The sequence below is a fragment of the Anser cygnoides genome, chromosome 25 (assembly GCF_040182565.1).
Source record: "Anser cygnoides isolate HZ-2024a breed goose chromosome 25, Taihu_goose_T2T_genome, whole genome shotgun sequence".
Taxonomy (NCBI): Eukaryota; Metazoa; Chordata; class Aves; order Anseriformes; family Anatidae; genus Anser; species Anser cygnoides.
This window is the reverse complement of record NC_089897.1, coordinates 2,139,917-2,167,570: the sequence shown is the minus strand read 5'-3', so window position 1 is coordinate 2,167,570 and position 27,654 is coordinate 2,139,917. Positions and strand designations below refer to the sequence as shown.

Here is a 27,654-nt window from a genome sequence, read left to right as displayed (position 1 = left end):
CAGCCTCCTCCTGCCGGGGTTTGGCAGGGCACGAGGTCGGCCGGGGGCCAGCCGGGGCAGAGCCCCCGGGTTTGCGGGTGCCCGCGGTGGGGCAGGTCCTGGGGACGGAGAGGTGGGGAAATTCCACGGCCGAGCCCTCTCCTCGGGAAGCCCGATGACACAGGGAGGTGACGAAGTGGCCGGCCGCAGGTCACGCCGTGAGTCAGCGGCACACAGGTAGCAAAGGGCTGGGGATGGAGCTGCAAACGCCGCGGCACGCTTCGCTGCTTGAGCTGGAGCTCAGCGGGGAAAGGAGATTATTTTGGTTTTTTTTGGGGGGGGGTGGGAGTCTCCACTGCCACCGTCATTGCTGCTCTTTATTTCTGTGAGCAAATGGCTTGGGGGCGAGTTATTCTCAGGAGCAGTATGTGTTTAAAAGGGAAACGAGCTCCCCAGAGCCTGCAGACCCATTGCCCCTAGCTTGGTGCTGCTGGCAGGGGCTGCCCCAGCTCCAGTGGGCCCCTGCCCCACGGCAAACAGGAACCACGGCCAGGGCTCGGCTGCTCCGTGGTGTGCACAAGCACAGAGCTGGATCTGCTCCCTAAATGCCCTCTGCAGCCAAGAGACCTCCCTGGAGTGCCAGAGAGGGGCAGGGGCCGATCCTGCGCTGGCTCAGCCCCACGGGGTGCGCATCTCGCCCAGCCTGGGACTTGCCCTGCTGTCCCCTGCTGCAGGGTGGACGGGATGAGAAGGCAGAATAACAGCGTGGGGCTGCGGGGAGGGAGCTGTGCCCGTAAATATGGGACAGATTGGGTAGGACAGGGTAAGATAGGATAGGATGGGATAGGATAGGACAGGACAGGACAGGACAGTTCAGTTCACTTGGAAGGGACCCACAAAGATCAGGTCCCAGCTGCCTGGGCACATCACGAAATTAAAGCACGTTACCGAGGGCATTACCCAAATGCCCCCCCAACACCCGCAGGGGCACCAAGCACTTTGCCTTGCCCAGCTTTTGCCTTTTGTCGCCACACCAAGGAGTGATGCTGGGGACCCAGGGCTTTCAGGCTTGCAGCTCGGGGCTGAGCAGAGCTAAATCCTGCCCGCCTCAGCACCCTGGGGAGATGCAGCACGCTGGGAGCTGCAGGGGGGCTCCTGGCTCCCCCATCTCCACCCTGCCGGTGCTGGGGTGACCTGGCCACGGGCAGCGCGGTGCTGGCAGGGCCCACGGGTGCAGCTGTGCAGTCCGTGACCCAGCTCCGTGTGCTTGCCAAACCCATGTCTGGGCGGTGCCGCACCCCGGGCTGGCGTCACGTCCTCGCTCGGCTCCGCGCTGGGACCCTGCCCATGCGTGCACACACACACACACACACACACACACACACCTCCCACAGCACAAACACCGGGTTGATTGCACCGCCCGTGGTCCCCAAGGGGGTCCCCGGGGGCTGCAGGTGGTCCCCAAGGGGCTGCAGGTGGTCCCCAGGGGGCTGTGCCTGCAGGAGGGGAGCGAAGGGGTGCTGGTGGGGAAGGTTTGCAGCAGTCCCAAACCCTCCTTGCTTCGCTCTGGGCTGCTGCCCCAGGAGCTGTCTGCATGGGGACCCTGTCCCAAGGGGGTCCGGGCATCCCCCTGGGGTACAGAGGTCTTGGGGCTGGGTTTGGCCCAGTCTGATGGACCCATGCCGGTTCACAGGAGAGGGGGGAGAGCTCTTTTGGCTACGGACAAAGGTTGCAGGAGAGGTGTACGGGAGTGTCTGTGGCCATATTTCAGCTGGAAAAGAGAAAGTTGCCAAGCACTGGGGCAGGGAGGAGCTGTGTGTTTCCCAGGCTGGAGCAAGGGCCAGGCGCCGTGTTAAGGCAATGCTTGCCCCGGCCCTCGGCCCTTTGCTCATGGCAGGGCCGGCACTGCAGCCGTGGGGCAGCCGTGGGGCAGCCGTGGGGCACCACAGCACTGGCAGGCGCCCGGAGCATCCTCACCTCTCCGTGAGTCCCACTCCCTGGGCACTTCGGAGGGCTAAGGCTCTGGTTACCGAAGGCTTTGACCTTTCCAGCCCAGACTCCCCCAAGGGGAACCCCCTGGGGCAGGTCCAAGACCCCCTCCAACACCCGAGGCACCAGCCCAAGGGGCAGAGCAGGGAGGGACATTTGTGGGGGGCAGTGTGGTAACCGGGGTTCTCCCTCCCTCTTTTTCCCTTATATATATGAATTTTATTTCAGAGAAGAGGCTCAGGCTTGCAGAAACCCACAGGGAGCTGCTTCGAGCTGCCCTGCCTGGGGCTGGACACCCCACCCGTGGACCCCAGTGGGGGGAAGCGGATGCCCAGGGCTGTTTTCGTGGGGCCTTGTGTTGTTCCGAACCAAGGCCAGCTCTCCAGATCTGACCCGAATGTGACCTGTCCTGACCCCAACCTGCTTTTTCCGGCCCGGGACGATAATTACGCCCCGCAGACTGCTCAGTTCGGCCACACCTCACGGGTGGGGGCCGCATCCTGCTCCCCCCATCCTCACCCCACGGCCGTGCCACGCTGCCCAGGCTGGGGGTGGGGGTCCCGAGCAGAGCCGGGGGGAGGGGGGGGGCTCTCCCTGGGGTAGAGCCGTGGGGATCCACACGCTGCCTGCCTGCCCTGCACCCCCAGCTCCCCGCGCTCACCTGCGCTCGCCCTGGGCCAGGCAGACCTAGCATAACCTGTTCCCACTCCTCCTGCCTCGTGACGAAGCAGCTGGCACGCAGCGAGCAGGGAACCGCAGCACGCTGAGCTCAGCGCCAGCCCGGGGACAGCAGGGACAGCCCTGGGGGCAGGGGAGCTGCGGCCACCGGCCCCTCCGCCTTTCCCCGTCCCCATCGTGCTTTTGGTGCCTCTTTCCTCGGGATAAAGTGGGGTTTGCTCTCGGTGTTTGAGGACAGTCAGGGTGGAGGCTGCTGTAGGATCTACGCCAGGATTCCCAAAGAGCTGCTGTAGGTCCAGGGCGAGCGCCTGACCTCCCTGCTCCTTGCACCATGCTTCATCCTGGGTGCCGTAAAATTGCAGAATCACAGGATGGTTGGGTGGGAAAGGGCCTCGAGGACCACCTGAGGTTGGGTTGGAAGGGACCCTGAGGTCCATCTAATTCCAACCCCTGCCACGGGCACAACACCTCCCGCTGGAGCAGGCTGCCCAGACCGCATCCAGCCCGATTTCAGATTTCAGAAGTTCAGATTTCAGACCACTTCACCCTTTGCTGCACCCCCATCTCTCCTCGCCTCCCCGCTGCAGCCATTTGCCCTGAACCCCGGCCAGCCCCTGCACCACGACATAGAGCTGCCTGCTGCTCTCATCCACACAAGCTCCATCACAACGCTCCAGGACCCCCGTGTCCCACAAGACCCCCATGTCCCATGGGACCCCCATGCCACCGTGTGGCTTCAGCAGCCTTCAGGCTGCTGGGGTGCCCCCTGCCCCCCCAAACAAGGCTCCCTCTGCACACCACCATGCACGCATAATGCAGCATGCAACTATGCAAGTGTATCTGTGCACGCTTGCATCTTGCTCGTGTACCTGCTCCGTGCTGCGTGTGCACCTGCCGAGCATCTGTGTTTGGAAATGTTCAGCAGCACAACACCCCGTGCACGTCCCTGCGTGCACCTCTACCCATACATATGCACCTATAGCCGTGCAACACGCCGTGGGTAACACCCACAGGTGCAAGGGATCCGCACCCCGCAGCCCCCAGGCTTCCCCCCCGTGCCTTTTGGGGTGGCAGTGCTGTTGGGGGGGCCCTACTCCTCGTGTCCCGGTGCTGGGGCAGCGCCTGGCAGGGCGGGATGGGGCAGGGCAGAGCCCGTCGGGTGCCAGCAGCCTGCCCCCACCCCTGCTCTACCTGTCGGGCAGGTGGGGCTGGCCGCCTGCCACCGTCACTTCTGGGAAGGGAGGATGCGAGAGGGATGGGTCCCAGCGCCGGCAGGCAACGGCTGGGCTTGGAGCGACCCTTGGGCTCTCCGCTCCCTCGGGGCTGAGGCCGCTGCGGGGAGCCCCGGGGACAGCTTGGGAAGGGGTCCTGGCACCCGGGAGCCCCCTGAGAGCTTGGAGGGTGCTCAAGGAGAGGGGAGCACACAGACAGCCCCTCTCCATGAGCCCGTCTCTTCTCCTGCTGTGTCCCAAACTGAGCCACATCCCCAGGGCCTGGGGTGGCCCATGGGAACCCCCCCCCTTCACTCAGCACCCAGCACCCTGTTGGGGTGGGGAGGGTGAAGGGCTGCAAGGTCAGTGCCTGTCCGCCCCTGCAGACCCTATCCTGACCATCCCGGCCACCAGCAGAGTCTGACTCAGGACCAGACACCTTCTGTCCATCCCAGTGGACCCCATGCCCGCTCTGACCCTGCTCCCTTTGACGAGGGCAGCACCTGGGGAAGGACCCAGCAGGAGCCTGGTGCCAGGCGGGGCGAGGTCTGGTGCCCACTGGGTACACTGGGGATTTATAGGGAAGGGAACTGGAACACCCACTGGAAGCTGGTGAAGATCTGCCAGGCTCTGGCCGTGCTGCACCTTTTTGCTGTGCCAGGCTGCTCGTGGACCAGCGCTCGGAGCCTCCAGCACAGATTTTGTCCTCGGTGTGGGTGCAGGGTGCCCTGGAGGGGCATGGCACAGGTGAGTGCAGAGCCCACCTGGGGCAGCGCAGCTCCAGGGTCTCATCCTGCAGGTCCTAGCCCCCAAATCCTCATCTCCCCTGCAAGCTCAGCAGCACGACCCCAAGGCTTGGGCCAGTGCCACCTCCAGCCTGCTGGCCCTGAAGCTGTGTCGTGCCTGGTGGCCGGGGCTGAGGTGGTTCCCTCAATGTGTGCTCTGAAACCCGTCTGGTTTCAGAAAGCCCTGGAGCGATGAGATCCTCTTGTAGGACCCACCCTTTGCCCGAAAACAGGCTCAGGTCTGGACTTGCTCGCCTACAGTCCTGAAAGCAGAAACCAGAGGAGCGCCCGCTGCCTGGGGAGCCCGCAGATCCCACCGGGGTTGCCACCACCGTGACCCCACCGTGACGGCACCGGGGCCAGCTGGGTACATCCCTGCTGGGACTGGGCACAAGAAAGCACCACGGCCACCCGAACATGCTGGCAGGAGGGGTCACCCTGCCCCGTTGTGTGCCCTGCCACCTCGGGGACCCAAATTCCCCGGAGGGGGAAAGCCTCTGCAAGGGGATTTGCCCCCACAAGCAAGCTCAAAGTGAAGGGGCGCCGTAGAGGTTTGGTGTTGGGATGACCGGGACTGAACCCACAGCTCGTCTCAGCCATCACCCTGTGTCACCCCAGCCTTTGGAGGCCGAGGGAGCTCTGCCACCCCCACCCCAGCAGACCTTTGCCTTGGGGCTCGGCTGCTGCCGGCGCACGCCAGGAGCTTGAGGTGTGCCGCACTCGGCAGGGCACCGCCAGCCCCGACCCCAAGGCACGGACACACCGGAGCTGGGAATTTCTCATGTTGGTGGCCCAGCCACTGACTTGGGGGCCAGCAGGCAAATAGGACACCCCACTGGGCACTTCATTGTACGTCTGCCATCCTTCTGCAGCCCCCTGAGCCCTCCCAGAAGCAGCCATGGGGGGGTGGTGGGTGACATCCCCTTCCATCACCTGTCCTGACTGCCCTGGCCCGCTGCAGCTGACAGTTTCCACGTTCATCCTGGGGACCCTTGCACCATCGCTGGCCACCAGCTGCCCCCAAGCCACATCTGGCTGGTGGTGAGGAGCTGGTGCTGGAGTCCAGAGCTCCCCAGATCAGTTTTGGGGTCTCCCAGAGAGATATTGCGCTCTTCTTCCAGACATGGTGGCCAAGACAAAACGCTCAGCAAATCATCCCCTGCTTGGCTTCCGTAGGCACCCAAGAATATGGCATTGCACTGGGGCAGCCAGCTTCTGCCCCCCCAGTCATCTTCTGCCCCCCACTCCCATCTTGTCTCCCTCTCCAATATCTCGTTCCCCTCCTCCTTCCCCTCTGACTGCACGTGGTCGGGGCGCAGGGAGCGGGGACAGCAGAAAGGCAAGGCCAGGTTGGGAGAAGAGGGGCTCAATGACCAGCGCCTTGCTGAACAAGGGACCAGGACACAGCCAAAATGGTTTGGTGGGCTCAAAAACCTTAATGTGCTACCTGGGTTCTCAGCTGAAAGCTTAGAGGGTGAGCATGAGGCCAGGGTAGGGAGATGAGCAACGAGTGGAGGAGATCAGGGTTAGTGGGGACCTCTCCATGAAATTAATCTGTGCAAGGTGGAGGAAGGAAAATAGGGGCTGGGAGCTGCAGCCCACGAGTTACCGCAGCTCCATCCCCCAAATCCCACAGCTGAAGAGGCTGCAAGTGTCCCCGTCCGAGCCCCTGGAGGACTTGAGCCTTTTGGGGTTGCTTGGGCGCAGTCGGCTCAGCAGGAAAGGGGGAGAAGAGCTGGAGGTGTGGGAGAAAGCAGGAAACCTCAGCAGGCGCTCATTGTGTCGAAGTGAAATGCACGTGAGATGGGAATCGAGCTGCAGCAGCCCTGGGACAAGGTTTTTGTGTGTGCCAGCCTGGTGCCAGAGCCCGGCCGGGGCCGCGGGTCCCTGGGCTGCCCGGTGACCCCGCATGCGGGCTGGTGCTGCGCCAGGCTCCGCTCGGTGCTTGGTGGATAACAAAGGGTAGAGCTGGCCGGGAAACAAGAATGCGGTGAAAATCTTGTTTTGCTACACAATGGAACAGAACTGAGGTTTTTGGTGGCAGTGGTGGAGGGAGGGGAAGGCAGGAAAATAGGGGACATCGACCCAAAAAGGGCCACCAATGGGGCCGCCAAGCTAAGGGCTGAGCATCCGTCCCCGCCTGGGGACTCTGGGACACGGCATTTTCTGCAGGAGGAGACGTGTCTGAGCAGGGAAGGGAGCTGGGGAGGATGCATGGGTGCAGTTTTGCCAGTCCTGGGTGGAAGCACGTCCCACGTCTGTGCCCGAGGAGCATGGCCCAGGCCCTGTGGCCAGCCGGAGCCACTCGTATGCTGCACGGCTGAGCCGTGGAGCAGCGAGCAGGGCACAGGACAGAGCACAGGACAGACCCCCAGGAGCTTGGGCTGGGGGCAAGGGACGGGTGGGATGGAGCAGCTTGGCAGCAGCGCGGGGCACAGCAAAAAAAAAAGGGGGAAGGTGGGCACGGGCTGACGGAGACGAGCCGGCTGCCTCTGGTTCCAGGCAGCCACCGCTGCGGCTTCCCCGTTCCGACAGCGGGAACAGCCGCCCTCTTGTTTAACAACCAAACAGCCCAGGGTTTTAACAGACCAGTTACCATCAGCGGGCAGCTCTCCTGGGTGAGCCAGACACCCCCGGGGCAGCCGCTGCTGGAGGCGGTTAGCAGAAGGAAGCGTCGGGCTGCGAGGCAGGGGGGAGCGTTGTGCGGGCACCCCGGTGACGGCGGCAGCCCCGGGCAGAGGGACGCAGCCCCGGGGACCTGCCCAGCCCCAAGCTGCCAGTTCAACCCCGATACCGGGCTGGGTTCGCTCCTGCCATGGCACAGCCCCCCGCAGCACGTCCCCCCAGCCCCTACAGAACCCACATCCCCTGGGCAATAAATATCTTTTCCCTCCGTGTCACCATAAGCGTGTTTTTTTTTCTATTAAAAAAAAAATATATATATATATATAACTATTCGATGTCCTTACAGCGTGTTCCCCCTCCTGCCCCCAGCACAGCCCCTAGAGCTGCACCCATGAGACCCCTCCCAGGACCGCAACACAGCCCCGCACCCCTTCGCTCCCCCCATACTTCTCCACGCACGTTTATGCCAGCTGAGCTTTTCACCCAGCCCACTGCCAGAAAAGCCCCCCAGGCAGCTGGGCAGCCCAAACTGCGACATGCTTTTGCCCTCTGGCAATTTTCTCGGGGAAGTCTGGGTGCTCCGGAGCCTGGTTCTGCCCGTGCCAAATGGTGCACAGCTCCTCCAGGTACGACCCATCCTGGAAGCTGGGAGGTTTTTGCCTGGGTTGCATGAAGCAAGCCCAGGGCTGGTCGGGGACTGGGGAGGGCAGCGCTGGGTGAAATCCAGCAGGAAGAGTGTTTCTTATCACAGCTGGACAGGTCCAGCTGCAATAAATGTCTCTCACGGGTTTCCAAGGTTTTTTCCCCTGCGTGTTTCCAGCAGGACCAAGCCCAGTGATTTACGCACCTTTTTTCTTTCTGCAGGCTTTGTTCCCAGGGTCTGAAGGGCTGAGTTCCCCCGGACCAGGACCCCAGGGAGAAACACACCAAAGAAACATCCCACCAATGAAACGTCCCACCAAATAAATGCTTTCCCTGCAGAAAGAAGACATTTGGGGCCAGCCTTTTGGGCCAGGTGCCACCCTGGGCCATGGACCTGGGCCAGTCTCCGTCCCTGCACTACTGGGGGCTCCCTGGCACGTTGCAGTGGGAAGGCAGACGGGACCCCACAGCCCCCCCGTTGCTCCCAGCATGGTTTCAATCCTCTCCTCCCCATGTGCTGAGCAAGGGCCAGGAAGGTGAGAGAGGATGAAAGCAAGCGAAGGCTGCGGGGAGCGTGGTGGAGGGGCAGCGGGAGGCAGGGTTAAGGTCCCCAGGGGTCTGTCCCAGCCTCCCACAGGCTGTCCCTGTCCCCACCACGTTCCCCCCGGCCCTGATCCGTTCTGCAGATGGCCACGGTCCGGCTGGGCTGGAAAATCAGGTCGTGCTGCTGCGCTCGGGGCCGCTTCATGGGCCGGTGCACGGGATGTGGGACGAAACCTCTGCCCTCTCCCCATTCCTCTGCCCCTGCGCTTGCCACCTTTCAGCCACAGCGGCCTGCTTTGGGGACACGGGGCCAGGCAAGAGCTGGCCAGGGCTAACCGCCCTCCTTTTCCCCAGCTGGGATTTGGGGTCAGCACTGGCCCCTGCGCCCCTCTGGGGAGCTCTCAGGGCACAGAAAACCCATTTTAATGCACAAACATGAAGGGTGATTAAGGTATTTCCGTGGAAAATGGGTGCCAGAACCATGTTCAGCTCGGGACCACCTGGTGGGCAGGGTCCCCGGGCAGCCGTCAGTGTCGGTGAGGTGGCAAAGCTTCTTCTCCATTTTCTGCCAGGGCTCGCCACAGCCACGGGATCTGGGCACCTCCAGGGAGATTAAGAAAACAAATAAATCATCTCTTTTTGGTGCCAGGGCGCCGGGAGGCTCCGCGGGGTTGGCTCAGCGCAGGTGTGGAGGTCACCGGGGAGGTCACCGTGAGTGTGTGTGCACGCGCGTGTGTGCGGCTTTGCACACCCTGCTCCCGGCCCCCCCCGCCTCTTCTGCTCACACCAGCCTCACGGGAGGCTGCAGGACCTGGTCCCCAGCCCCTACCCGCACTCCCCTGCCTCCACGTCCTCGTTCCCTGCTCTGGCACGGGGAAGGTGCAGCCGGGGGGGAGGACACAGACCCCCGGCCTCCACCCTGAGCCTCCTGGCCAGCGGTGGCAGCAGTGGGGACGCCGGGGGCACGGCGAGGCAATGGGGTTCCTGCTGCTGCCAGAGCTGGTTAAACATTGTCCCGGGCTCGTTAGGTAACCCAAACCGCAGCGGGGAAGAAATGAAACTGCTTGTGCAAACACGGCGCGCTTGGCAGGGCAGCAGGCTGCGTGACAAAGTGCTGCGCGCTCCCTGCCAGCCTGCTGGGGTTATCTATTGACGGAGAGCAAACACCTCGCCCACAGCCCCAAACCCTGAGCGAGGGATGGCAGCCAGCGGCAAGGACAACTCCTGCCTGACCTGGCCCCTCTGCGGGCACCAGCCCGGTCCCTTCCCGAGCGCGGTGCTTGCGTGGGCACCCCGAGCATCTCGGCACGGTCCCCGCTGCTTGCAGCAGCCCTGGGAGGTCAGGGATGGGCTGCAGCACCCTCCGCTCGCCGGAGCCAGCAGACTCCAGCCGGGAAAACCTGTTCACAGGGGAGGTTACGCAAGGAGCGTGACAGGGCTCTGGCTGCAGCCCAGACCCGGGGCTGGCTCGCAGCTCACACCCAGGGGCCGGGACCTCTCCGCGCACCGCCGGGGAGGCCTGATGGCCACATCTCAGCCGGGAGCAGCGCAGGTGCAGGGAAGGGATGGAGGGCTGGCCTAGGGTGGTGTCATCCTCAGGATTTTTTTGTGAGTTCAGGTTCCCCTGTGTGAGGTGCCTTGCTGGACCACAAGGGTGCACGTGGCACGGTATGGCATGGCACGGCATGGCACAGCATGGCACGGCATGGCACTACATGGCACAGCACAGCATGGTATAGCAAGGTGTAGCATGGAACAGCATGGCGTGGCACAGCACAGCATGGCATGGCACGGCACAAAATGGCACGGCATGGCACAACATGGCATGGCATGGCATGGCACAGCACAACATGGCATGGCACGGCACATCAGCAGGAGCCAGGTGTCTCAGCAAGGCAAATCCCCCTGTAAGCAGTGGCTGACCAACCCTCAGAAGAGGTTGGACCTGGCCCAAGGGCCCCTCCTGCCCTCAGCACAGCCTCCTGCTGGAGCTCTGGGCCCCTGCCACATCTCCAGGAGGACACTGGGGGGTCCTTGGAGGGCTGCAGGCAGAGAATTGGGGTGCCAGGGCTATGGCCATCAGGGGGTTGGAAGAGAAAAGGGCCGCGCTCTTGCAAGTGTCAGGCGATTTTTAACTGAGCCGCACCTCTGGCAGGAAGGAGGGCAGGCAGGGAACAAAAGCTTTGTCCCCCTGCCAAAAAGGCTTCTCTGAGGCTTTGCAGGGCAGCCTTACCACCTAAAGCATCCCAAAACCTACCCTCACCCCCGCTGCTGGGCTGGCCCCATCCCTACAGCCTCCCTACCCCGTAACCTTTCCGCAGGTTGCGGCGCTGCTTCTGCCTGGGCATCCCAAACCTGGTCAAGCTCCAAGCTTGGCGTAGGGTTCCCAGGTAAAACCCGGAGGGTGAACAGGAGCTGGGCACCCCCATCCTCTGCATGCCCTCGTTCAGGAGGGTCCTGTACACCAGCAAGGTGGCAACGAGCCCTGTGGTGCCCAGCGGGCTTCAGAAAGCTTTGCCACGAAGCACGCCCACGGGGAACGAGGCATGGACAGCTCTTTGCCAAGCTCGTAGTGGAAACATCCCGAGATGCCCGGCTTCCAGCCCACCGTGCTCCCTTCTGGCTGCCCCACAGACACAGCCCGGGGGTTGGGGACTCCCCCAGAGCCCCTGGGCCCCCTCCCTGCCTCCCCATGGCCGGGGCTGCAGGGGAAGTTTGGTGTCGGCACTGCACACGTGTGGGCTCCCCGCTGCCAAGCCCGCTCCTGAAGATTTGGTCCCCTTGCAAAGCCCCCCAGATAGCCAGACTGGAAGACGAGCAAGCCTTAAAAGAATAAAATAAGATAAAATTGCCGTGCCTTCTGCCTGCCTCAACCGCCAGCCTGGCTGGGGACCTAATTATGGAGGATGCTGAGGGACCTTTTACCAGTGACCGGTGCACGGGGGCCTGTGGGGCCAGGATTTTGCCTCCCACCCCCCTGCAGCTGACTGAGCTCTGCCTCGGTGCTGGCACTCCATAAAAGCCGTCCTGCAAAGGCGAACGCCAGGGCTGAATTTCTGGGGGGGTCCTCAGAAGGGAACGAGGCCGAGGAGCTGGTGTAAGGTGCCCCTGCCCCGCTGGCTTGGGGACACGGCCTCCAGCTCTCGCTGTCAGCATGGGGACAGACAGAGCCCAGGAGGATCCTGCCACCCCGTGCCATGGTGGCCAGCGAGTCAGGATCAGTGGGCCAGTGAGTCCAGGCCACGGCAAGCAAGAGGGATGGCGGCAGAAGGGGATCAGCAAGGGGACATTGCAGGCAACATGCATCCGGCCCCCGCTATGCCTCGAGGAAAAGCAAGGACAAGGAGACGGAGCTACAAAAACCCAGACAAACAATTTATTCCTTTTATGCTCCCGAGCTCAAAAGGAGGAATCCAGTCACCCCCGGTGGGCTGGCATCCCCCTCCTGCTGCGGGGCACAGAGCCAGTCTGTGCCCCCGGGACGTGGCCTCAGGCCAGCTGAGCATCACCGCCTGCACAAGGACAGGGAGCACGCTGCCACGCGGGAACATCTTCCTCGTGAAAAAATAAATCTGTACATTCACTCCGTGCCATATTTTTTTTTTTTTTACATAAATTAGAAGCCACCCTTGGGGGAAACGGCCTGTTCCTAGGTACAGGCAGCTGGGCTGGTGACACGGACAGGCCCTGGTGCCCCAAGCGTCCCCTCTGTGGGCTCTGCGGGGTCAGGAGGAGCTCTCTGCATTGCTCCCGTCGTCTCCTGGCAGGCGCTGCCGCTGCTGCAGAGGGGCCCCGCTCGCCCCACGGAGGGCAGCCAGGACAGCGGCGCCTTCACGGCACGAGCAGCGGTGGGGTGGCTCCCGTCCGATCGGCGATGAGGCGCTGGGTGACAGCAGGACACCCACTCGGTGCCACCTCAGACTTTTTTTTTTTTTTCCCCCCTTTTCTCCTGTCCAGGCTTTCAAACAGCCAAAGTCGCCGCCTCTCCGAGTCGGAGGTACAAATCCAGCGAGGGAAATAATGGTTTACAATAACCTACTGGAGCCAAAATATTAGCTTTAAACACCTCGGTGCCAGCGGTCGCCAGCACACGCGAGCGTGTTGGAGTTTCACAGGCTGCGTGGGGCAGCAGCTGCCAAATTTTCCTGCCAGGAGCCAGGCTCGGGACTGGCCCGGGGGGGCTCCACGGGCCCCCGTGTCCGGGGCTCCTACAGCTCCTTGTTCCTGTTGAGCACCTCCTCCTCCTTCCAGCCGCTGGAGTTCTTCCCAAACTTGTACACCAGCCGGCGCCCGTCGACCCTCTCCAGGATTTCACGTTTGTAGTAATACCTGGGGGGGGGGGGGGGAATAAGTGTTGGGGTCAGGGCTCTGGGTGCAGCCCCGCTGGGTGCGGGGGCCAAGGCTGAGTCCTGGGGGGGAGCAGGACCCCCGTCGGGGCCGGGGGGGGGCACTCACCGCATGGCCCGGCTCAGCTTCTCGTAGGTCATGCTGCTGTTCTTCTTCTTCTGGCCCCAGAGCTGGGCCACCGCCTCGGAGCGCAGGAACTTGAAGACGCCCTCCCGCCGGTCCTCCCACTTCATCAGCCCCTCGTTCAGCTCCGGGTGGATCAGGATGTCCCGGATGAACTCCCACAGGTGGGTGCCTCTCGGGGCTGCAAGGGGAGATCGAGCCGTCAGGGCACGGAAACTCCTGCCCGCGGCTCTGCCCAGCCTCCTGCCAGCGGACACGGTCCTTCCCCAAATTCCCCCCCCCCCCCCCGCCCCAAGGACCAGGCTGGGGCAGGCATTCCCCCTGGGAGGCCGGAGGTTTTACGTACAGTGCTTGCTCTTCCGGCCCTCCAGGCAGTCTCTGTTCTCCTTGCTGAGCTTTCGGGGCCGTCCCCGTTTCCTCTTGCCGTGTTTGCCGTCCCCTTTCTTGCTCCCAGCAAAGCCGTCTGCGCGCACCGACAAGGGGATGGATGTGTTATCCCACCTGTGGGGCCTGCCGGCGTGCAGCCCCCCCTCCCCGGGCACAGAGACGTCTCCCTCGGGAGCAGGGGAGAGCTGGCTGGGGGTGTCAGGGGCTGTGCCCTCTTTTCAAGCCCAGGCACCAGGGAACCATCCCCCGGGGAGCAGAGTCTGCCCCTTCCCTCCCACATCATCCCCCCCCTCGACACAGGGGAGCCTCCATTCTTAGGGCAGCACACCGCTCCTTCCCCAAACCCCGCTGCCTCCCTGCACCCCCAGTGTCCCCAGTCCCGCCGCCAGCTGGGCTCGACGCTTCCAGCGCCCAGCACCTCCGGCTGCAGCCCTCACCCCGCTGCCATCGCCTGCCCCTTCCCACCCGTCTGCAGCTCAATGGGGAGAATAGCGCCCAGGGCACGCAAAAAAAAAAAAAAAAAAAAAAAATCCCACAGTGCAGATGGGTGTTCAGGGCTTGTCCCTAAATGGCTGGCACAAGCTCTGCCCTCCCGGCCCAGGGGGGATGCCCGCAGCTCACCGTCAGGGAAGAGCTTCGCTTCCACGGGGTCGAGGTCGAGGTCGCTTCCACCGGAGTCCTGGGAGTTGGGGCTGTGGGACATGGCAGGCCCTGGGGGGGCAAAGGGACGGGGCTCAGCCCTCGAGCGATTTGCACCCGGAGGCGTTTCCCATTGTTTTTCCCCCCACCAGGCCCCTGGGGTCAGCCAGGTACCGGCCCCAAACCCGCCCGTGGTTCCCGCTGCGCTCCCAGCCCTGTGGGAGCTCTCAGCCGGGTGAAACCACTGACCTGAGACATCGGAGCTGCCTGGGGACATGGCGTCGGGCGAGCAGGTGATGTCTGTGAAGAGGAAAGGGTTTGTGGGCTTCAGGTCCTCCAGGGAATCCTTGGCACAGGGGTTTGCCAGCTCTGGAAGGGGCAGAGAAGGGGAGAAGGGGTTAGCCCTGCCCACGCCCGCATGTGGCCCCTGGGGGTAGCCGTGGCCGAGGCCCCTCTCGTACCCAGGTGGCTGGTGTCCAGGAAGGTCTCTTGGGAATTCGCATCCTCTTTTTCCAGCAAGTCAATGATCCAGGTCAGCTCGTCAGAGGCTGCAGGGGTGAGGGGACTGTGATTAGTGACCCTATTTCGGCACGGTGGGGAACGGCGCCTGCCAGGAGCTGAGCCCAGCCCTCCCCGCACACCGCTCCGTGCCCCTGCGCCACCCTGAGCAGCTCCGGGGGTCCTGGGCTGGTGGAGGAGGGGGGGGTCTCAGCCTTGCTCTCGGAGCTGCCAGGCCTGGGGACAAAGGGGACCTCGGGACACTCACTGATCTCGTGCAGGCGGTCATAGAGCTCGTCCCCCAGGGGCCCGAAGATGTGGCGCATCTGGTCCCGGCTGCAGTGGCAGAGCGTGTGGCCGTCCATGTTGCAGCAGGAGAAGTCGATGATGCTGGCGTCGTATTTGTTCTTTTCCACGTGGTAGCTGATCCACTCCAGCACCTGCACCTTGGTCCAGAAGTATGGGAGCTCACTGAACCACTCTGGCGTTTCTGCAAGGGACGGAGAGCGGGGCTCAGGGCTGGGCAGCGAGCGGCTGGGTACGTGGGTTGGTCCCGTGGGGCACAGCGGGTCCTGGGCTGTGTTACGGGGCTGGGGTTATGGGGCTGGGGTTATAGGGCTGGGATTATGAGCCTGAGGTTATGGGGCTGGGGTTATAGGGCTGGGATTATGAGTCTGAGGTTATAGGGCTGGGGTTATGGGGTTTGGATTATGGGGCTGGGGTTATGGGGTTTGGATTATGGAGCTGGGGTTATGGGGTTCGGATTATGGGCCTGGCACCTTGTGCCACCCGGCGCATCCTCCGGCAGCCTGCCAGCCATCACCCCCCTGGGGAAACTGAGGCATGGTGCAAACCATCGACCTGCCCCCATGGGACCGTGGGTGCTCTTCCAAGGCAGCTGCACTGCCTCACTTCTCCCCTACATAGGGGCTCCCCCCTGCAGCCCACCACCACTTCGCCCCCACCCACCTGTGGTGTCTACCGGGGGCAGGCTCGGGGGGAAGCTCAGCCCCAGGCTGCCGTCGTCCCCAGGGTGTCCCAGCACATCCAGGGCCAGCTGCGACTCTTCCTGCTGGTACATGGTGCTGTTGTACTTGGACAAAATGTTGCTGATCTCGCAAGATCCTGCCATCAAGCTCTGTGCCGAGAGACCACAGTGAGCCCCGGCCCTCAACCCGCAGCACCCGCGGGAGCCCCGGGACCGGGCTGGGTGAGGCTGAGCTCTCCCTGCCTCCGTCCGCCGCCGCCTCTCGGGTCACCTTTGCCGAAACGCCCGCCCGGTGGCCTGAATCCCTGCCACCCCGGGGCAGGGGACAAGGTGGCAGCCCCTTCCCCAGCCCTGCCAGCCCCTCTCGCAGCAAGGGGGCTGTCGGTCCCGCAGCACGGCGCGGCACGGCCCCTGCGGGACCCTCGGCCACCAAATGCGCCCCCAGCCCCGCGGGTGGGCACATCCCCTGCCCCCTGCCCACGGGCAGGGCCGCCAGCAGCTCCAAAAAGCACATCCCGGTGACTCGGCAGCCCGTGGTAGAAAAGCCAAATCTTGCTGGTCGCTGGGCAAAGCCCAGGGGGTGGAGGGGGGCCCCTCTCTGGCCCCCCAAAAGGGCCGGTGGCTGCGCTGGGGCAGCGGGCGCGCGGCGAGCGAGGACCAACCGAGCACATCCCCGGCGGGAGCGAAGATGCAGAGGGAAGGGAGCAAAGCTGGGGGGACGTCGCCGTCGGGGAGCAGGTCCCGAAGGAAAAAGCTTTGGTACCTTCTGCGATGGCACTCGCGGGGCGGCAGCTAATCCAGGGGGGAGGCGAGGGGAGCCCTGCCCGGCCGCTAACCACGGCTGCGGGCCCGGCCAGGCTGTGCCGATGGGCAGATCCTGCCCACGTCTCCTCTTTTATAGCACGGGCGGCGTAACGCGATCTGGAGGCCCGAGGGGAATTCCAGGCTGAAACGTTCATGCTCCCAGATCCAGGTGATTTGCATAATATGAACCACCGGGTCCCAGCCCAGCGCTGCCTTGCCGGGAAATCTGGGTTGGCCAGTTTAATCATTGTCAGAGCCCTTGCCCTGCCGGTGCCCAGAGTTTCACCCGCGCCGGCCTCGCGGGGTGTTTTCTTCGCCGCCGTTTGCCCGGCTCGTGGTTGTTTGCTCGCAGCAGCAGGTTCGCTCGGCTCCCACTGCCAAGAAAACATGCCCAGGAGGGCCGGAGCAGCCCCAGGGGCTGCGCATCCATCCCGGGGGCTCTTTCAGGGGGAAAGTGGCCGGGATGGCTGCCCCAGGTGCCCCCCGGCGATGCAGATTTCCCTTCACCGAGCCCTGCTCCAAGGGGCAGCGCGGTGCTCGTGGCAGGGGGGCTCTTGCAGGGGTCCCCAGCTGCATTCAGAGTCCTGCCCGGGTCACCCACGCCGCGGGCACTGTCCCCGGGACCACGCGTGGCAGAGGCCGTGATGATCTGTCCGTGCAGGGACAGAGCAGAGGCAGGGCAGGTGCCCAAGTGTCGCTGCTCGCCTTGCTGCGATGGGACATTTTTTTTGCCCAGGGGTGGCTGGGGCAGGCTGCAGAGCTGTGCCAGACCATCCCCGGCCATTTCACAAGCACCACTGCACGGGCACACACGTATGCACGCAGGGCCGCACGCCAAGGGGTAAAGCAGGGCTGGGGGAATGCCTTTGGGGAACTGTTTTCCACTGCCCCTCTCTGGCTTTTGGGCAGGATTTGGGACCCTGTCTGGGTCTGTTCGTGCTGGTTTTTAAGCTCTGTGCTAGCAGAGGGAGACCTGGACCCATCCAGGCCAAGAGCCCAGCACCCATTTACCCAGCGCTGCCGCTTTGCTGAGCCAGCCACATCCAGGGGCTGGAGCAATCTCCCCGGCACTGGGTGACCGCAGCCGACCCCAGCATCACCTCTAGGTCCTGGTCACTTCACACCAGTGCTTGGCACCAAACCAGCTGGTGTGGCTTGGTGCCGACCGACCGGTGCATCCGACGTGGATGCTGTGCCTCGGCCCCATCCGTGCGGTCACGTCACCCCGCGCTGCGGGGCCGTGCTGTGGCCCCGGGGGCCAGCCTGCGCTCCGGGAGGCACCGGGTCGTGCGAGCTGATCACCTGCCCCAGCTTCATTCCTGCATGGCACCGTCACGAGTGCTGGGTGCTGCCAGGCCCTTTTGTTTCCCGGGCACAGCATCCTGCAGCGTGCGGGGACGTCCCCACGCCGGGGAGCAGCCCCTGCCGGCTCCATCCTTTGATAAGCCGGGACCACCGGGCGATACGCCGGTGCTGGGCGCACGCAGAGCCTGAAACCCTGCGTGCTGTGACCCCGCAGTGCCCGGGGATCCCGCTGCCAGGCTGGGTTCCAGCGTTGTGGTTAGAAACCTGCCCCTGGGGGAGCTTTTTCCACCCACTCTCAAAAGGCAGCAGCCCCTGGAGCGGGGTCACGGCGGGTCTGCGGTGCCCCGAGCCGGGGGGAGAAGGGGCAGGCACGGAGCACCGGGAGCCCCCGGGAGCTCTGCACAGATGGGGGCGGTTTGGGGGGGACTGGGCTGAGCATCCTCCTCCCCGGGGCTCCCCACAGAGCCAGGTGCTGCAGTCAGCCCGGGTGATGCCGCTGGTTGGAGAGGTGCACCCGGTGCAGCAAGTGGGTGGGACACCAGGCCGGGGGGGGGGGGGGGGGGTGCCACTGGTGCCACCAGCCCTGCTGGGGGGAGAACCCAGACCCACGGTACCCTCCCGGCTGTGGCCCCGCAGATCCCATCACCCTGGCAGCGGCAGCACGGGTGTATGCAGGCCACGGGGCTGGAGCAGCTCTGGGCACCCTCCTGAGACCCAGCCAGGACCAGAGCAGCACCCTGTGCCCCCAGCCCGCTGTCCCCCCCTGCCCCCCACGCTGCTTCAGGCCTCGTGGAAAGCGCTCAGCACCGCCTCAGCCCCCCAATTCCAGGGTAGCTGTAATGTCACCCCCCCCCCCCCAGTGCAGCCCCCCCCCAGAGCTGGCACCGCTCTCGGGACGAGCTCTGTATCGGGCCACCCATGGCAGGGAGGGACCCCATCTCCCACGGGGTGCCCCAGGCAGGGTGGGTGCAGGATGGGTGCCAGGAGGGATTGCTCCCGGGTTGGTGGGTGCAGGCACAGCCCAGCACCAGCATCTCCCAGGACCCAGCTGCTCCATCCGACCAGTCTAACCAGTGCCACTGGGAAAGAGAAAGTGGAGGCTGCTGGGGCTGAGGTGCTGCCCTGCAGACTTCGGGGTGCAGCTCACAGCCCCCTCTCCCTGCTCTGAGGGGGGTTGGCTGCCTGACAGGCTGGGGGGGTGCAGCTTGGTGCCACCATCCATCACCTCCACGGGCACCGCGGGCTGGTGCTGGGGTCACCTCCTGCCCTGTGCCACCCCCGGGCCTTGCCTTTGTCCCCATGCCCTAAGGGACACGGGCACAGCTTGGGGACAGGATCCCAGTTTAGGGACACAATCCCAATTTGAGGACATGATCCCAGTTTGGGGACAGGATCCCGTTTTGGGGACACAATCCCAGCACCAGGGACACAATCCATCTCCATCCCCTCCCTGCAGTCACTTCTCCTTCCCACCTCCCAGAGCAACCCCTGACCCCCCAGAAGGGTCCCCCAAATTCACCCCCATACCCCCCCTTTGCCTGCAGCCCCCTCCCCAGCCCCCTCAGCCCCCGGGGCCAGGGGAGGACCCCGCTGACCCCGGCCCCAGCAGCGCCGCCGCTCCCCGCGGTCCCGCAGCCGGGGCTGCCACCTGCCGGCTGTCCCCAGAGCCACCCGCTCCTGGGGACACCGGGCTCGGGGAGGGGGCCCTCGACAGCCAGGCTGGGACGCAGGGGTCCTGCCGCGGCTGCCCGGTGTCCTCAGAGGCTTGGGGTTGGGGTAGGTGAGGTGGAAGGGATGTGCAGAGCTCGCCAAGGCCCCCTGCGCACTGCGGGGCTAAGAGAAGCTGAAGCAGATTATCAGTGCCGCCAGGCACAGGACATCAACCACCGTGCTGGGAAGCCTGCTCCAGCACCTCACCACCCTCACTGAAAAGAATTTTTCCCTATTGTCACGTCTGAACCCGCCCCCCCGTGCAGCTCGGTGCCAGCATCGGTCCCGGGGAGGAGAGCACCGAGGGTGCTCGGAGCCGCCTCGCCTCCAGCCCAGACCCCCCCAGCACACCAAGCCTCTCCTCCCAGGACACACCTTCCAGCTTTTACCAGCTTTGTAGTAAATAATAATCCCCTTAACATCCCCTTTACATTGTGCACACCTGCCAGGGCGCACGGCTGGCTGGTGCTGAGCACCCCCAGGTCCCTCCTGCTGAGCTGTGCCTGCGTCCAGCATCGCCCCCCCCCCCCCCCCCCGGGGCGCAGCACCCGACGGCCTTTTCCTTTGGCGAATTTCATGCTATATCCTCCTGCAAAGCCTCTTGTCCCTCCAGAGCTTTGTCCCCAGGACATCCCCCTGTCCCCCAGGTCCCCCAGAGCATGGGACGGGGCAGGACCACGGGGACCATCACAGGCTGGAGGCACCCAAGGCACTGCCCTACAGCAGAGCCCATAGCCATGGGGACATCCCTGTGTGATGGCGCTTGGTGACACCTTGTCCTGCCTGCCTGGGGACCCTGCAGCAGGACAACGAGGTGCTCCCACCCTCCTCCTCCTCCTCACCAGGGGCAGAGCCAGCCCGGCCAGGGCTGTGCTTCCTCCACCTTCAGGTCCTGGGGGAGAACCCAGGGAGCCCCACGGCACCCGCGCTGTCCCCCTGAGCACTCGGTGCCCCTGAGGACGCAGGTCGCCTTCCCGCAGCTGGGCAGGACCAGAAGGGCCCCAGCAGCACCCCTGCACCCCGTGTGCCCTGCGTCCATCAGCCCAGGCAGCTCCCAGCTCTGCTCGTCCCCTGGGAGGCTTCGCCCGGTCGTTTCAGTACACTTTATTCGTGAAGACAAAAAGGCAAGGAACGATCACATCCACTGGAAAAAAAAAAAAAAACAAACATGTACATCGTGAGACCGAAATAACTTACACTATTTACAGGAACACATCGAGGTATAAAATATATACACACGCCTTGTCCTCCGACAAACCCAGACCGCAGGGCTGGGCTGCACAACCCAGCAGAGAGAAAAAAAGAAAAATAAAAGAAGCCTTCACTAGAGCTGGCCTCTGTAGAACAGCTCCGAGCAAGAAAAGGCACCTGCTGCTTGTGACTTGTGCAGAGGGAAGGGGCGATGGAGCAGGCGCGGGGCTGGGAGCCAGGGCTGTCCCCCTCCTGGCGCAGGTCCCAGGGCAGAGCTGTCCCGGGGGGAGATGGGGACGAGCCCCCAGGGCAGGAGGAAGGCGCAGGGCAATGGGTTTTCTAGGAACAAGGCCTGGGAGGGGGGTGTCAGTGCTGTGCTGGGCTCCCTCCTGCTTACAGCTGGAGCAGCACGGGGGGTTGGGGCTGGGGGGACCCCTTCCCTGCTCCCCACAAAGGGAGAAGGGGACTCGGGGGGGGGCATGGTGCCTGCAGGATGGAGCAAAGCAGCAGCGACAAGGCAAGTGACACGTGCTCCGTGGGATCGTACCTGGACCCCATCCCAGTGTGGGACAGGGAAAGGGGGGCACTGGGAGGACACCCTGGGGGCAGGCGGTGGCTCTGCAGGACCAGGACTGGGACCCTAAAAGCTGGGAGGTGCTGGGGAGGAGCCCCAAGCCCTGGTGCTTCAGCTCCTTGCAGCTGGCCGGGCTGAGACGCAGCGCCCCAAAACCCCCCACTTTGTGCCATAAGAGCTGTGGGTGCTGGGGAGGGAGATGGGGTCTGGGCTCCCCGGGTGGGCTCACAGTGGTTTGGGGGCATGGCCCTTTGGGACTCCTGCGCCACCTCCATCCCTGCTGTGCAAAGCTCAGCTCCAGGCCGGAGCTGGAGCCGGCCCCTGTGTGCTGGAGGGAGGAGATCCAGGAGCGAGGCGCAGAGCCCAGGACCAGCAGCAGCACCCAGCTCCCCGAGCGAGGGCAGGACCCCCCCGGGGGGCAGGGATCAGCGCACGCTTGGCACAAACCAAGGCACCGAGGGAGAAGCAAAACGAGGTGCGTGGCGTGAAGGCAGCTCCAAGCTGGCCCCGCGATGGAGGGGCTGGGGGAAAAGGCTCAGAGACCCCCGTAAAGCCCCAGGGGAGCGCCCAGCACAGTGCAAAAGGAGCAAAGGGCTGTCCGGCTTCCTCCGCCCCTCACCTGCACTCCTGCCCTTACCCTACACACTCGGTGTATCCAAAACCACGGCCCCAGCCTGAGCCTGCAGGCACCATCCTCTGGGACGTGGACAAGGTGGTAAAATCGGGGAAGTGCAGCCCCAAACCCTCGTGGTGCCCGCGGGCAGAGGCAGCAACTGAAGGAGCTGAAGGACCAGAGGCCAAGAGCCTCCCCTCACCAGGCTGCCGGCAGGGTGGGACCTTGTGCTTTAGGGTTTGGGGGACCTGCCCCCCAAACCTGGGGGTATGGCTGGGAGCCACGAGCCCCCCAAACCCCACGGTGCGGGGAGTGAGGCAGAGCTCTGTGCAGCCCCCCAGCCCCAAGGGGGGATAACTGGGGGGTCCCGGGGCTGCCCCGGTTTACGTTCAGTGCCTGGGACAGGATCTAGGTTCAACTACATTTTGGGGATGGAAGAAATAAAATTAACATTACGCAGGGGATTCCCCCCCTCTCGCAGACCACCTCCACCCTGGGCAGAGGCTTTGAAAGCAGCGCTTCCCTGCGGCTCTCACCTGCCCCCAGAGCACGGCGGGCTCAGGAAAACAGGGATGAGTAGCAGCCCGTGCCCACGTTGTGCTCTGCGTGCCATCACCCCAGGGAGAGCTTTGCACCCCCAGAGACTAACTGCAAGCACAGGGGCAGGGATGCAGGCTGAGCTCAGCCCTGCAGAGGCTGCTCTCCATCCCCCAAAGGGGCAGGAGGGACCTCTGCCAGGCTGCACATCAACCCCATAAGTAACGGGGTCAAGGCAGAGCCCTGGTGTGAGCATCCTCCAGCAGCGGGAGCCAAATCTCAGCAGGAAATCAGCAGAGGTGGGAGCTGGGGGGGGGGGGGGTTGGGGTGCTGAGCTGCCCAGGGAGGGGGCTCAGAAACGCAGCGAGGTGCAGGTGAGGCCACACGTCTTTGGGACAAACTCAAGCATCAAAATCATAACGACGAGGACGGAAGGAAGAAAAATTCAAACTTCAACCTCCCCCCAACCCCACCCCATCCCCCAGACGAAACCCAATGACAACAGCACCCAGCTTGCACCGTGAGGTAGCTAAACCAGATCAACACCCCAAAAATCACTCCCCTGCGTGGGCAGCACCAACCCACGCAGGGACTACAACACACACAGACACACACACACAATATGGGATCACAGTCACCTCCTGCTTCAAAGACCCCCCCCTCCCTGGCCCCTCGCTGCTGGGCCGTGCTCCCCAGCTCCCTCCCCCCTGCAGGCTGCAGATGGGTGCTCAGCATCAGCCAGGATCGGCCCCTCAGCCCTGGGAAGCCAAGCAGGCACTTTGCAGCCTACGTGGAGGGGGAAACTGGAGAGAAAGGCGAGGCAGATCTGACCCCAAATCGCCCCCACAGGGCGCCCCTTCACCGATTCCAGCAGCGCGAGGTTTGAGGGCAGGCGCTGGCAGACCTTGGCGCAGGCACCGACGCCCACGGTGCACCCGGCTGCAGCCACACAGACACACACATCCCCCAAAAAAAGGTATCGAGGAGCAGGGAAACCCTCTCCGAGACAGGCTTAGAGGGCGTCACCGCCTCCAGCTCCGTACCTCTGTGCGCTACGCGGGTGGCCATAGGGCCGTTGTGCCTCTTGGTTTGCCCGGGCACTGTCCTGGGCAGGGTGACACAGCATCGTGCCCTGCACCAAGGCAGGCCAGCAGGATTGTTTTGTTGCTTTTTTTTCCACCAAAAAAACACACAAAAAAAATAATCCCCATCAAGTCAGTAGAGATGCTCCTGTGCTTTGGGATGCGGAGGAATTGCCACGCTCCACCTGGAGAGGTTTTAAGCAGGGCTGGTGGCAAACGACCCGGGGCTGCTCCAGGAGTCGCTGTGGTTGCAGAAAGGAGAGGGAAAATGGTCTGTGCTTTACGGGGCAGGTCCTGGAGCCCCTGGCCTCCGAGATCCCAGTTCAGCACTGGTGGGATCACGTAGGGAAATCCTTAAGTCCGAGTCCAAATGCTGCTTCTTCTGCGACAAAAGTGAAGTGAGAACACGGGAGGAGAGGGCACCGCTCCCGGGGTCTCCTCGGCCATCCCACAAAGCCTGACATGGGGCAGGGGACAACCCAAGGGACCAGGGGAGGGAGAAATCAAAGCTCCAGCGTGGGACCGGAGCCTTGCTGACCCTTAAACCAGGGGAGGAGGAGGGCAGCTGCAGAGGCTGAATCCTCAGGATCACACTCCTGGATGGAGCAAACCGTGCAAGATCATCCGCCTGCAGGATTGTCCTTCAAGTGTGCAGTGAGCGGGGAATTTGTGCCAGCCCCAGCAGCTGACCCCTTCCTTGCCCTGCTCCCAGCAGGGTCAACTCCATCCTCACCCAGCCTCTGTGGGGCACCGAGCCCCACGGCCAGCACCCCAGGGCTCGCGGGGCAAAACCGAGCTGGTCCCTTCCCAGGAAAAGGGGCTGAGAGCAGGGTGTTGAGAGCCTCCAGCTCCCAGCTGTACCAAAATAAGAGATAATAACCCAGCCTTGGCTTCTTCAGCCAGGAACTTCTGGTCTTACTTGGGGTCCTGAGCTCGAGAGGGGTTAAAATGCTTCAGGGACGCACCAGAAATGCCTGCTGAGACCCGAGGTGCCAGCAGCAGGGCTGAGCAGCCCGTCCTTACCCCGCTGCAGAGCGGAGCAGGGGGTCTGCCGAGATTTTGGCTCAGATTTTCAGAGGTCACCGCGAGGAAACGCAGCAGGTTGGGAAGTCGTGCGATGGATGGAGATGTGCCCGGGTTCACCGTGCGCCCGTGGCTGTGGCACAGCAGAGATGCTCAGGGCGAGCCAGGTCGGACAGGCTGAGGCTGGGGGATGATGGAGCTGCCTGGAAATCCTCCTGCAGACCCCATCGCAGCACGGAGGCCGTCCCACAAGTACCGTCTCCGAAGAAGCAGCCCCGCCGTGCTCCGGTCCTGGCCAGCAAACCCCAAACAGCCTCGAGACTGGGGAATGGAGAAAGACTCCTGCAGGAACCAGCCCTGGAGCCAAGAGGGACCAAAGGAGCACATCCACGCCGAGGCTGCTGGAAGCCACAGGGGCAGGAGGGAATTTGGTGTCTCCAAATTCCTTTGAGGAGGCGTCAAGGAGCTCAGCTTGGACTCCAGCCCCTCGGAGTCCTGGCAGGCAGTACAACAGGGTGGGCAAGAAGGGAGACGAAGTTTCCTGGTCACTGGAAAACCATCGAGAAACCGCAGCAGGAGGGGAGGTGGAGCTGCCGGTGCTCCACGGAGCTGCCTCTTCACGGGAAAAAATCAGTGCTCAAAGTACCAGGTGGGGCCTCATCCACCCCGTCGGGCCAGGCACAACAAATCCCATCCCTGGGCTGAGCTTCTGTCGATGACGGGGTCTCGATAGCAAGGGCGAGGTACCCGGCCGTCGCCCTCCTGTCCCTTCTTCCAGTCCTTTGCAGTCCCTAGTTGGACCCAGCGGGCAACCTCCTCCCGCTCCAGAGCTTCACCGTCAGGTCGCTGAGAAATAAGGAGTGAGAGGGGCGGCGTGAGAGGGGCAGGGGGCTCGGCACTGCGAGGAGACGTCCTCCACCCCCAGCCCCTGGCAGCATGCAGCCCCCAGGGCTTCCCCCAAGCTCCTTCCCCTCGGCGCGAGGACGCCCGGGCTGGTTTGGGGAGCAGGCAGACCCAGTGGGGCTCAGCCTCCAGCTCACCCCGCGGGCAGGGACTGGGGACAAAGGGGAGCGGGGACCCTGACAGCGGGACCACCCCTGCACCCCTCGGATGAGCTCCGACTAGGTCGAAGTGATGCCGCAGGGAGCTGCTGAGCAGGGTCTCCCCCGGGCACGGGCTTGCTTCGGGGTGGCCCCGTCTCCATGCAAGGGTGCGGGCAGGCCGTGGCTGCCACAGCAGATGTGGGCGCCGGGCGAGAGAAAAAAGAAAAAAGAAAAACAAAAAACCAAAACAACGCGGGGGCGTGATGGGGACCAAGGGGGCGAGTCGCTCCTAGCAAAGATTTATCAAGTGGGGAAAAACGCAAAAGAGTTTCATACCGTTAAGAAGCAGCTCAGACCAGAGAGAGAGAAAGAGAGAGAGGAGCAAAAGCAAGCAACAGCGAGAAAGAGAGAGGGAGAAAGAGATGGAGAGAAAGGAAAAGACAGAAGAAGAGTGCATGAGCAAGAGAGAGTCAGAGAGAGCAGGAGGGTCAAGGCAGACTAGTAGCACGGCCCTTTATGGCAAGGACGCGTCGTGGAAGGCAAGGGGTGAGCCCAGGCACGTAATTCCATAACTTTACCCGGCAGTCGCTGTGGCACAGATGGGAGGTGGGGAGGAGGAGAGAGAAGAGAGAGACAGAAAAAGGAAGGGAGAAAAGGGACATGGTCGAAAAGAGGACATCAGAGTCTTGCTGCCAATTTGCTCCCCGAGAGCAGCAGGGGGTGCCCAGCCCCAGGGAAGAGGGGTCCCTGCGTGGGGGATAACCCACAGGGCATCGCCGGCACGCGGGCAGGGGACAGACTACGATGGGCAAGACGAGATGAGGAGTGCAGGGACTGGAAAGCTGCGAGACCCCCCCCTTCCCTCCCTCCCTGCAGCCCCCCCAGGCCCAGGGATGACAGGTCGACCCAGGGGGCTCCCACCTCCCGGGGGCTGCGGGGCGCAGAAAGCTCGCGGCTCACCTGGAGGCGGTGAAGATGTGCTTGGAGTTGGTGCAGATGGCATTGATGGGGCTGTCGTGCCCCTTGATCTCCCCGACCGGGGTGAAGTTATCCACGTTCCAGACCTTGATCACGCCTCCTCGGCAGGCGCTCAGCACCATGGGGCGGCCGGGGATGAAGGCCAGGGCACAGACCCAGTCTTTGTGCGCGTTGGGGATTTGCTGCACGTATGGGGACAGAGATGACGATCAGCATCATCTGCAGCCCCGAAAAAGCCTCGTGCACCCAGCTTGAGGGGCTCAGATCATCACCACCCCAGGGCTGACCTCCATCAGCTGGAGTTAGGACGCCAAGGGGCTGGATCCAAGACCCAGAGCTCGGTTTGCCCCCTGGGCAGGGGGCACCAATCCTGTTTTCAGAGTGGAACCCAGCACCCAGGGACTCAGCACAGCAGTCGATGCTGCAAAGCCTGCGTGCCGAGGGGAATTGGCAATGCTGGGTGCCAATCCACATACACAGGTGTTTATGGGGGTACAGAGCCACCTGGAACAGGCACTGCCAGGAACAGGGGTGCCCTCCAGGTGCGTTCAGCACAGGACACCAGCACCAGGTCCCTGAACCGTCCCCCAGCACCCCCGCAGCACCGCTGCTCTGCCCCACATCACCCTGAGGTCCCCCCACACGCTCTCCCCCCCAGACCTGGATAAGTTCCTGCTGCTCCAGGTCCCATTTCTTTATGCCGTTGTCCCTGGAGCCACTGAAGAGGACGTCCCCCTGGATGGCCAGGCACTCGATGCCGTCGTAGTGAGGGGGCTCGAAGTTGTGAGTGGGGCCGATATTGCCCACCATGCCCTCGGCAATCTCAAACACCTGGGGGAAAAAAACAGCGGGGGAGAGATCCCAGATGGGTGCGGAAATAAATGGAGGTCACTCTGCCTTGGAGAACTTGGCCATCGCCCTCTGAGGTTGGAAATGAGGAGACATTTCTGCTCAGAAAGAGCGGTCAGGCATTGGGACGGGTTGCCCAGGGAGGTGGGGGAGTCCCCGTCCCTGGGGGTGTTCAATGAAAGGTCGGACGTGGTGCTTGGGGACATGGTTTAGTGGGTGACAGTGGTGGTAGGGGGTGGTTGGACCAGATGATCTCGGAGGGCTTTTCCAACCCTAATGATTCTAGGATTTCACTCATGGTGAGCTTTTACACCTCTCCACGAGCCGAGCCAAGAGCTCGCAGCTGTCAGAAGGGCAGGACCCTGCCTCCCTCCCCATCCCCCTGGTGCCAGCTCCACCTCAACCTGCTAACAGCCAGCCAAAAATAAAACGGAGGGGTGAGCTTTTGCTGTGCTGGAGCTGCAAATCAGCCGGCACAAAGCGTCTGCACCAGGAAGGAGAAGTGAGCAGA

At 63.5% G+C, this 27,654-nt stretch overlaps 2 protein-coding genes across 5 annotated transcripts in view; both read right to left on the bottom strand.

The window, feature by feature from the left end:
- Positions 1-11,806: 11,806 nt before the first annotated feature.
- On the bottom strand, positions 11,807-16,350 carry ELF3 (E74 like ETS transcription factor 3). Its single transcript, XM_066982923.1, has 9 exons — positions 16,198-16,350; positions 15,416-15,584; positions 14,715-14,936; positions 14,410-14,496; positions 14,198-14,317; positions 13,931-14,020; positions 13,269-13,385; positions 12,908-13,103; positions 11,807-12,781 (listed from the first exon to the last, which is right to left on the bottom strand). The coding sequence occupies exons 2-9, from the start codon at positions 15,576-15,578 to the stop codon at positions 12,661-12,663; spliced, it is 1,116 nt and encodes a 371-aa protein (XP_066839024.1). The 5' UTR covers positions 15,579-15,584; positions 16,198-16,350; the 3' UTR covers positions 11,807-12,660.
- Positions 16,351-20,341: 3,991 nt separating this feature from the next.
- Positions 20,342-27,654, bottom strand: part of KIF21B (kinesin family member 21B) — a 34,490-nt gene continuing 27,177 nt past the window's right edge. For 2 of the 4 annotated variants that reach the window (XR_010826549.1, XR_010826550.1), the window contains 4 exons: positions 26,955-27,125; positions 26,277-26,476; positions 25,653-25,904; positions 20,342-25,119 (listed from right to left, as the gene is read on the bottom strand). Coding sequence is in view for 2 of the 4 variants with exons in the window: in XM_066982921.1 (XP_066839022.1) it covers positions 25,065-25,119; positions 26,277-26,476; positions 26,955-27,125 (426 nt within the window). In the remaining 2 variants the exon portion in view is untranslated. The remainder of the gene's footprint in view (positions 25,120-25,652; positions 25,905-26,276; positions 26,477-26,954; positions 27,126-27,654) is intronic. The other 2 variants (XM_066982921.1, XM_066982922.1) reach the window with 1 other exon arrangement.